We start from the raw sequence: 11,352 nt of genomic DNA, 5'->3' as shown, positions 1-11,352 counted from the left end.
AACCGCCTTGTATTGTAACGTGTTGTTTTTTGTTTTTTTTTTTTGGGGGGTGGGAGGTGTTTGTTTTCTATTTTCATTTCTTTCTTCTTCTTCTTTTTTTATTGGCCGGAAAAGGGAGGGAGGGGGCGGAGACTAATATTTAGAGACGGGAAACTTCTGGAGTGGCCATAGAGTTTAAATAGCAGAGGATGCGTATATCTATGTATGGTCGTGTCAGTGCGATAACCATCCTCTCACTAAATGTTTAATTGTAATATAACTTAAACTTGATCAGGTTTTCGCAAGCTTTCTATCTTCAGTTGTACTATTTCACACTAAAGTCTCTCTAACATATATATTAATGATATGCGTTTAGGTAAAATACAACACCCAACAGCCTGATTACACAAACCAACCAACACCCAAAACTGTGGGTAACCTTTATTGTTTATAGTCTGATCGTTAAATTTTAGTGTTGACTAATCGCTAACATGCGGTCTAAAAATAATAACAAAAAGATGTATAACGTCAATTTCGTTCCTTCTATAAACTTTTTAATTTACACATAGTTTCGTGTATTTGTACGATTGATATGGCGGTAGAAACTGTGTGTATTTTAGTTAAACACATACTATCTATCTATAGATGGAACGAAGTCGGTGCCATTCAATTATTTTAAAAATTATCTTTAGACATCAGGTTAGTGATACGTTTTCAGTAAATCATATCAATCATACCATAAACTTTAAGGGTCACATACAATTTTGATTGTTGGTATGTTAAATTTGGCTGGTAGATGTTTTGAGTATTTTATCTAAACGCAAAGCATCTATATCCCATTGCTATGTTTACCGACCTGACATTAAAGATCCACATACGGAAGTTGTCCCTAAGTTTCCTGTCTCGATACTATCATTTTAGTCTCGGGTCATGTTATGAGTTTACGAAAGTAAAGATTGAATAGACTTAACCCCACGCAGTTTTAACTACATTATCTTAACTACTCACTGCACCAATCCCACAATGATATTTTGTGGATCCGTAACGACGAGTATTTTAACAGTCTTTTCCACTCCTTGCAAAGCGATTCCGATATCCTGATAATATCGAAAAAAAGGGCGGGGTTGGGTAGGAAATGGATGAAGAGAGATTGTTATTAAATAATGCTTTAATCTATTCTTTAAAAAATAGGTTCGGGGTCAAAATTGTTCCTTTCAGCCCATGTTTAATTTTTGCCATCACAGAATTATAACAGATTGATATACTTGCAAACATCATTAAAATTAAGGGTGATTCTAACATCTGTTTACTCAAATGATTATTTATATAATCTGCTATGACATAATGATGCTACCCATAATGATAAGTAATTTGACGTTGTGAATCGCCATCAGGTCGCTCTGTTGCCAGATTCATTTGCGCACACCGACAGACTTGATGACTCAAAAGATTCGTCTCGATCTATGTTAATTTCGACAGTATAGTTGTGCAACAATCAAAATAAACGGGTGTCTGTTAGAAACTTAGAAACATCCTTTCTTTCTCAGCAAATATGCGGTTCTCCGCTAGCATGACTTACTTGACTTAAAGCTGTTCACTGGCATAGTCGACCGACTTTTCAGCCTCAGCGGCCTTCATGATTTCTGTGTAGAGGAATCTCCACTCCTGTCTTTTTATTGCCAAGTCTCTGATGTTGTTGAGATCTATAGCTGATGTTAAGCGAAGGTTAATGATTGGCAATCTTTTGAGATCGTCGTTGAGTGTTATTGGCAATGAGGTGATTGGGCGTCCTCTGTGTTTGGGTCCAAAATTGGTGAAGCACAATGACATAGCTATATTTGCTTGTATTTCAGGATCTCGTTTCAGGATGTATCCATATAGGCTCCACCTGGCCATCAGTATTTGAAGGGAGATCAGTGTTTCGTCATATTTTTGATACAATGCTTTGTTATTTTTCTAAGGTATTTTTAGTTCCCAACCATTCTAAGTTGTTTACGATGGAAGGTGTCCAGTTGATCCTCGTCTGGCGTTGCCATTCCCCGTGTTGCACAGTTGTAGAGGATGAAGAATTGATTTGACCAGTGTATTATACAACTTAATGCGTGTTTTGTTTTTATATTTTTTGTGGGGGGGGGGGGGGGTTGTTGTTGTTTTTTTTTTTTTTGGTTTCTTTGCTTGATGTTTTTTATATGTTGTTTCTTATTTAGAAATGCAAATAACTTTGTGTGTAGCGCTGCTTTTGGTAGTTTTTTATTTTTATTTTTTAAAATGTCGTCTTTATTTCCGAGCAGTGAACCGAGTTTGTTTTTTAAATACATTTTTCCACGAGTCTTTATGTCCTGTGGTGGTTTTTAGTTCGGTTTTGTCTCCATTAACTTGAGGATAGAATTTTTTCATGGAGTGTTGGGTGTCAATTACGTTAATAAAGTATGTGTCAATGGAAACTATGTCATCTGCTTTGATAATTTCTGGAGGTAAGGTGTTTTTAAAGTATTAATGGGGTATGAATTGACGTGCTTCCCTTAGCTTGTGTTCCGAATACACTATGAAGAATATCGGGCTCAAATTGTCCCCTTGAGGTGTCCTTATGTTGCCAATAAAGCATTAAGAGTTTGTTGTTCCAAGAATTTGGTACTTAATGTAGTGTTGCTGAGAAGGAACTGGATTATGCGGATATTTCTCTTCTTCGTCTATGATTTCTCAGAGAAGAAGTAGGAGTTTTTATTTTTTTTTATTAAATCGTGTCAAATACAGCCGACATGCCCAAGCCAGTAATTCTGACCGCAAACTTTGATTCACATCCGTTCAACTCTATCCATATGTGTGCCCATACGGCATTGGATGAACTTCTTTCTGGTCTGAACCCACTCTGATTATGAGAGATATTCTTCTTCCACCCTTGGTCTTATTCGATTGAAAACAATATGTGATAGCGTTTTCTCATTATGGCTACAATAAGTGTTATAGGTCTGGGATTTTTGGTAGACCTTTGGGCTTTCTTGGTTTTGGTAGTGCTATTAAGACCCGTTTGATAATCATCAAGGTTCATGCGTCTCAAATGATTATTGTTGAATAGTTCTGCGATTTGCTCGTCAAGTGATGAGGGTCCATTCTTGAGAAATTCCCCGACAATGCCATCTTCAACTTGTTCAGTTTATGCACACTTAATCGCACTTCTTCTTTAGTTATGGGAGTGTTAAATGGTCTGGTCACGATAGTGGACATCTCTTAGCATTGAGACTTTACGGCTCAGTGAATAGTCTAGAACTTTCTCGATTTTGTGAATGAATTCAAATAAGGACTATTTTATTGTTATATTAGATCGTTTAAAACTTGAGGACTAACAAGCAAAACAAACACAATTATGACAAGACCTAGATTCGTAAAACTCGACATGGTGCGCATTTACAAGAACTGGCATGACTGGACAAAAACTAATCACAACAAATAAGTAATTACTTGTGTTTTAAAACCAAATGTATTAACAACGAGAACGGATTTTCGTACACATGAGTCAACACACACAGAGTTTGGAGGGTGAGTGACACGCTTTGTGTAATGCAAAACAGAACATAATAAACTTATAACTGAGGAATTCTTCTTCTTAAATCCTTATCTTATTCTGATATTAGATTGTTTGTTCACTGAGGTTTTTGTTTTTTTGTTGTTTTTTTTTTTGTAGCCAAATTGTATTTTTAATGAGATTTTTGGGCGGGTGAGGGGGGGGGGGGGGGGACTGGGAAGTGAGAACATCTTGCGCTGACCGGATCCCAGCGTGCTCTATAACACTAGGGACTCGTCAGAGCTAACTTTATCTATACTAGTTCTATATATAACTTGTACTACTACTATACTACTACTACTACTACTACTATACTACTACTTACTACTACTACTACTACTACTACTACTACTATACTATCTACTACTACTATATCTACTATACTATACTACTACTACTACTACTACTACTACTATACTACTACTACTACTACTACTACTACTACTACTACTATACTACTACTACTACTACTACTACTACTACTACTACTACTACTACTACTCTACTACTACTACTACTACTACTACTACTATACTACTACTACTACTACTACTACTACTACTACTACTATACTACTACTACTACTACTACTAACTACTACTACTACTACTACTACTACTACTACTACTACTACTACTACTACTACTACTACTACTATACTACTACTACTAACTACTACTACTACTACTACTACTACTACTACTACTACTACTACTACTACTACTACTACTACTACTACTACTACTACTACTTACTACTACTACTACTACTAACTACTACTACTACCTACTACTACTGCTACTACTTACTACTACTACTACTACTACTACTACTACTACTACTACTACTACTACTACTATACTACTACTACTTACTTACTACTACTACTACTACTACTACTACTACTACTATACTACTACTACTACTACTACTACTACTACTACTACTACTACTACTACTACTACTACTACTACTACTACTACTACTCTACTACTACTACTACTACTACTACTACTACTACTACTACTACTACTACTACTACTACTACTACTACTACTACTACTACTAATACTACTACTACTACTACTACTACTACTACTACTACTACTACTACTACTACTACTACTACTACTGCAATGACCGATTATATATTATATATCCGATAGAACAACATTTTACTCCAGTTCCACCAGTCTCGTTTTATCTCATTTCCACTGAACCCATTCTATTCCGCAATGCCGATTTTCACCACCTAGCCTAGTTCACTCCGACATGGTACTGGTTTGAGGTGGTGTTTCACAAACAGACAGGTTTGTAATCCGTATTAAAGAAAAACAACCATTTTTTCCTGGTATCTCTGCTCACTCCGCGGTGGCTGAGAAACTGAGCCAGTGAGATCTGGCAGAGTTCTATGCAATCGCCATGCGTTCTATCAAAGTGGTAGCCAACAATCGTTAACTGCCCGTCCCTACAAAAAAAAAAAAAAAAAAAAAAGAACGTGATAAACGTATAACTGTGGAATTCGTCTTCGTAAATCCCAATATTATTCTGAAATTAGAGTTTCGTAAAGACTGGCTAAGGGTTTTATTAATTTCTCAATATCTAAAGTTCAAGGTGTTTGACCAAAACAGAGTATTTTAATGACGAAAATGAGACCATAACAATTTGAATTTTCAGACTAAAAACAGGAACACACGGTTTCACGTGCCTTAATCTCGCGACAGTTGGAGCCGATGAGATCATTTCTCGAAAACCCAGCGTGGGCTGGAACACCTCCTGCAAGGATGATGTACTGCGCATCTTTGAAAGCATCGTTGAGGTTACTGGTTCCACGGACTCTTGCCAACTGACGCAGATTGCACATTCCTAACTGAGGAGAAGAATGAAATATGATGACATTAATAAAATGATGAGACCAGAGATGCACAAATGATCGAAAAGCCGTATTGATCTAATACTCTACCAACACCTCTACTGTATTGTGGTTGGTCTGGGTTCGAGTCTCGCTCTGAGAGGCGCAAAGTTTAGTCCTTGTTAAAGGCTCTTCACTAACATTCTCTCATCGTGCTAACGCATACAATGAGTAACTGGTCGTTAAAAGCTTGACTCTGTCAAAAATAATTGTAAGCAAATAGGCTTCAACAGTCATGACATCACTTCCCTCGTAATGACGCATAGTAACTAACTAACTGGTTCTAAACCATCGGAACAATGGCGGGCGCCCTTATGAAATACTTCTCCGACGAGCATAAAAGCGTTTCCAGTTGAGAAAAACATTATAAATCTCATCATGTTTTGACTTTTATACATTCTGATCATGTGACATGTGAAAAGTTCTAGCCAGCATGAAGAATAAAAAGTACCGATTTTCTTTGTTTAGAACCAGACTATTGAATCCAATTATCGCCGTGCAGGCATCATTTATCGTCTAACATGTTAAGTGTTGCTGTTGGTGGGGACCCCGCGTTCTGAGCATGTTTATTGGATATTGCTTCATATAAATTCTCAAGTTTTTTGTTTGTTTGTGTGTGTGTGTGTGTGTGTGTGTGTGTGTATGCGAGTGTTTTAATAAAAGTGATTTTCCCTTTTCTCAATATTATTTTGACTTACTAAGTTAATCGAGCAATCTTGATAACTAATTGGCCCATCCATAGTTATAAGTATACTCACACACATACACACACGCACACGCACACACACACACACACACACATAGAGAGAGAGAGAGAGAGAGAGAGAGAGAGAGAGAGAAAAAGAGAGAGAGAGACAGACATTCACACTCACGAGGGTTGTACAAGAAGTAACGTGAAAATAGCTACAGAATCATCAATCTTGTTTTTATCGAAATACAACTTCCTTGCTTACTTTATTAAACTCATTTTCTATATAGTCACTCTTGATATATTGATGCATTATTTGGCATCGACGCATGAGAAAATAGTTACCCATCTCGAAGAATCCACAGTCAAGACTTTGCAACTATGTTTTCACTTCTTGGATTAAGTCGCCGTCCTCGTCAAATAAACCTTTTGCCGACTTAGTGTCTTTTATGGGGTCCAAAGAGATGGCTCTCAGATTGGTACAGACCAGGACTAATAGAACGATGAGACAAAACCTTCTAAAGATACCATTAAATCCTCTTTTTTGTTATGTTTGCTGTATGGAGGGGGGGGGGGGGTAGAGTAGCGCAAATATTAACAGTTTCCTGGCAATACGAAGTCCACCAACAGGACACCGTTGGTGATTCAGAAAACTGTTGGCGAAGGCTGTACCTTGAACTTTTTGGCTGGGGTGGTGATGAACGTTTCCTTCATGTCATTGAGTCCTTCTTTGTTTCAGGTGTCGTGTGATAATTCAAAGTCTAATCTCCCGTGATTATTATTTAATTACTTACTACTTTTGTTGCTTGATCAAAACATAAAGGCTGACACGGTGAAACGCCACCTTTCTCGGTTGGAGGCCATTTTGTCATCTGTCCCCAAGACCAACCACTAGATTTCATTTTACTTCCGATGCTCTTCCTCCAGGCCTCCTTCTTCTCGTTCCCTGGGGGGGGGGGGGAGGGGGGGTGTCCACCAGAGGAATGGCACTCGGATCTAATCTGAGGACATGCCCAGTCCATTTCCACCTTCTGCGCTTTGCAGCTTCAGATTCTGGTTCAATGTGTGTGCGTTTAGCCACTTCTTTGTTTGAAATTACTTTTGGCATAAATATCCTCAGGATCCTTCTTAGCCATTTGTTTTGGGATGAATTTAGTTTGTTGGAGATGGTGCCTGTCAGTTTCCATGATTCAGACCCATAAAGGTGAACAGATAAGTTTGTTCTCTTGTTTCAATATCTCGTCCAACCTTTGCGTTCAGGTCACCTAGCGCTTTAAGTACATCATGCTTTGGAGTCTCTTATTGTACTGTTTGATTTAGCTTGTCATAAAAGCTTTCTTTATCTGGGGACCCGCGGGGTTGGAGTGTTTCCCTTCTCCTAGTGATTGACAATCCCTTCTGGAATTGACAAGGGACCCCGGCTCCCGTGATTATACATCCAAGAAAATGTCTATCACCACCACCGCCAAAGTCATCATCTGTCCTAACATCTCTGTAATATCCACCCATCCTTCCTGACGTGTTTGGAATGCCTGAACTTAGTTGTGCTCTTCTGTCAGTAGATTATTTTTTCTTCTTCTTCTTCTTCTTCTTCTTCTTCTTCTTCTTCTTCTTCTTCTTCTTCTTCTTCTTCTTCTTCTTATTATTATTATTATTATTATTATTATTATTATTATTATTATCATTATTATTATTATTATTATTATTATTATTATTATATTATTATTATTATTATTATTATTATTATTATTATTATTATTATTATTATTATTATTATTTATGAAGGATTGTTGAACGCGTTATACAATGAACAGCGATTGGGACCCATCGAGCTCATGCCTTGCAGTATCCCAGTTGGATAATGATATTTTGAACACCACTAGCTGGTGATAGCTCTCGTCACACTTATTCAAGACAACCGACATAAAGGACGAAAATGGGGAGGGAACATCGTTTAGCAGCCTTTAGTAATAGCCTAATACCAAAAAGGCCTTTAAAATTGGACTGGGTGGGGAGGTGGGGGCATTCTTTCATGTACCTCTACCATGGTTCCTTTAGTGAACTTGTTCATTTCCTTTTTAGACACGAAGAGAGTCAATTCCACCAGCGTCTTAGGTCCGAACAAATCTCCTCTGCCAATCATCACCGACAGTAACCTGCCAGTCTCTCCTGTCGCTCCCGTCACTGTCACTCGAACGGGACAGGAATGGGAGCTCCCTGTGTCGGCTTCCGTCATTCTGTCTTATTTTGTGTATCTGTGGTAAAGATACGAAAGCAGTTAGCCAGTTAACTGTGGTACTCTGGAGAGAGACTATTTCAAAATTTGGCCAAAAAACTCGTCTTTCAAATATCGATTGATTTAAAGGACGCTCATCTTGGCAAAAACTCTCAAACCTGGGACTAGTTTTCTGGCTAAATATTTAAAACACGAAGACCTGCCTACTCGAAAATTTGAAAATTCGTACTATTTAGGAAATAAAAATCACATTCCCTATAGTTAACTTAATAAATTAAAAAATTAGCCTTCCAATGCTTAAATAAGATATCAAAATCCTTTAAATTATGTAGTCTGGCATCAACATTCATTTTCATTATGCTTTAATGTTTTGGAAATCCTCGTGAAGTCCTGAACTTGAATTCAAAATTTCGTAATTTTACAATATTTTGGTAGGGTAGACAGGTCTAAACACGAGACTCTCCAGAATACAACAGTTAACTCGTTAAGGGCTAACCTGCACAGGAGACTGACTCCGTCTTCCGGATAAAGACATCGGGCACGGACAAAATGCTAAGAATAAAGAGAAGAGCTGCTACACCTCCCCATACCAAGCTCGAAAAAAAAAAACGGCCGAGGACGTCGGGTTCTTGGTATAGGTAGGTCTAGTGGCTCTTCTCTTTATTCTTAGTATTTTGTCCGTGCCCGGCGTCTTTATCCGGAAGACGGCAGTGCCGGGGCGTCTGAGTCAGTCTCTGGTGTGGGTTAGCCCTAAGTCCGCGTGTATTTTATAGATAGTGTCCGTTTGGCTAAGAAACTACATTGGCATCTGGAAATATAACAGACCAACACACAAAACTATGTGTAATCTTGGTCGTTTATAGTCTGCTTAATACAGTTTAGTGAGAATTACACATAAAAGTGGATGGCACAAATAATAATAATAATAATAATAATAATAATAATAATAATAATAATAATAATAATAATAATAATAATAATAATAATAATAATAATATTTTTTTTTAACATTAAAAAAAAATAATAACAAAGACCTGAGTGACGTCTTCTTCATTCTATCTATACTAACAGATTCGAAGGTTGACTGAAGTGAAGAATTTATCGATAAAGGTGAGAGAAGATAGATTGAAATAGTTTGGACGTACGTGTCAAGAGATGTGTGGGAAAGAAAGTATTATATATATATATATATATATATATATATATATATATATATATATATATATATATATATATATAATAGATAGATAGAATGCGCTTGGCCAAGGAGTTCACAACATTGCCATCCGGAAGTATAACGGACCAACACACAAACTCTGTGTAACCATGAACTTTTATAGTCTGGTTAATACAGTTTAGTGAGAACAACTCACAAACGCGGATAGCAAAAACAATAACAAAGGCCTGAGTGACGTCATCTGCATACTATCTATATATAGATCGAAGATGACGCCATTCAGGTCTTTGTTATTGTTTTTTGCCATTCGTGTTTATGAGTAATTCTCACTAAACTGTATTAACCAGCCTATAAACGTTCATGGTTACACATAGTTTTGTGTGTTGGTCCGTTATACTTCAGGATGGCAATGTTGTGAGTTTCTTAGCCAAGCGCACACTTCTATACAATTAGCGGGAAAGAGAAAAAAAGGGACACCCGAAGACTAGATGGATGGATAGGGTAAAGGAAGATATGAAAGAAGTGGGCCTAGTATGGGAAGATGATACAATAAACCGAGATGCATGGAGGTGTGACACTCATTATGGCAACCCTGCAAATGCGGGATAAGCTGAATGAAGAAGCAACGCTTAGCATATTATAGTACAAGATTTGACACATGTAAGGCGATGTTACCATTTTTTCGACAGAGACAACGCTGTTAATGGCCAGGTACTCATTTTACACCTGAATACGGGAGGATAACGTGAGTAAATAGTCTTTTCCAAGGACTCAACTATGGGCAGCTCAGAGCGGGACTCGAACCCTGCGATAATGTGAGTAAAGAGTCGTTTCTAAGGACTCAGCAATGCGCCGCTCAAAGCGGGATTCAATTATGGCAAAACATTTCAAAAGAGAAAAATAATGATAAAACTGGTTGTCATTGTCATCGGTGACGTATAGAGTATAGAGACGTATAATTATTCACGGTAAACACTACGCCTGAGCGCTTTACGATTTTTCTTATGATTTCTTGATGATGGAAGAGCTAACAATAAAAAAAAAACAAGAAAATTTTTGTGTGCAATCTTTAATTAGCAAAATACACGTTTCATATCGCAGTAAAAAGTTTTTTTATTGATATCTCTTTTCTTGATTTCCATTTTATGAATGCTTTACAGTTAAATGATGAACTGATAATTTTAGTAGACTTAGGGGAAAAATGATTGATTTGAATCACAGGGATACAGACTGCATACGTGTAATGTTCAGAATATCAAAAATTACCTTTTATTCTTCTATGCGTGAAACTTCGAATAAAATTGTTTTATTTTGGGGCGAATTGTGTTCAATAATGTGCAATATTGTGCGTTTGATTAGAGGGGCTTTATTTTTTCCAAAAAAGAAAAGAAAAAAAAACACAACAAAAACAAATTTTTGTTGTTTGTTTGAGATTCGTGTAGCAACAGATGTATTTTACTTTCCCACTAGAGCATTCAGTCCTTTGAGTGGCCTTTATCCTGATAACTTGAAGCGCGCGTCATCAATTTTGATCAAGGTCTGATTCATGGACCGAGACTTTGACGAAAGTCCGAGACTTATTTCCGTTGTCTCGGACACAAACGCGTTACGAGCTATTCATGAAGTCCGACTATGCAAAGTCTTAGATTAAACGGGGACTAAACGGGTGAAATGTACACCCGCGATCTAGAAGGCGTAATTAGCGTTGTCTGAGACCAAATTAATATCAAAATTATTATGTGCTACTGGCTGAGGAAAGTAATTGTCCAGCGCTTAGACCATGGTTACACAGTGGATA

General features: G+C 37.3%; 1 protein-coding gene across 1 annotated transcript in view; it reads right to left on the bottom strand.

The window, feature by feature from the left end:
* Window positions 1-10,886, bottom strand: part of LOC144977805 (malate dehydrogenase, cytoplasmic-like) — a 19,246-nt gene extending 8,360 nt beyond the window's left edge. The window contains exons 1-4 of the mRNA XM_078923199.1: window positions 10,821-10,886; window positions 8,180-8,396; window positions 5,250-5,411; window positions 988-1,076 (exon numbers count right to left, since the gene is read on the bottom strand). Coding sequence (XP_078779325.1) covers window positions 988-1,076; window positions 5,250-5,411; window positions 8,180-8,377 — 449 coding nt within the window. The 5' untranslated portion in view covers window positions 8,378-8,396; window positions 10,821-10,886. The remainder of the gene's footprint in view (window positions 1-987; window positions 1,077-5,249; window positions 5,412-8,179; window positions 8,397-10,820) is intronic.
* Window positions 10,887-11,352: the final 466 nt, after the last annotated feature.

Source organism: Berghia stephanieae, chromosome 8 (assembly GCF_034508935.2).
Source record: "Berghia stephanieae isolate SIO BIC M18660-M18661 chromosome 8, UCSD_Bste_1.3, whole genome shotgun sequence".
NCBI classification, from domain to species: domain Eukaryota; kingdom Metazoa; phylum Mollusca; class Gastropoda; order Nudibranchia; family Aeolidiidae; genus Berghia; species Berghia stephanieae.
The sequence above is the reverse complement of the archived record's forward strand: the minus strand, read 5'-3'. Positions and strand labels throughout refer to the sequence as shown.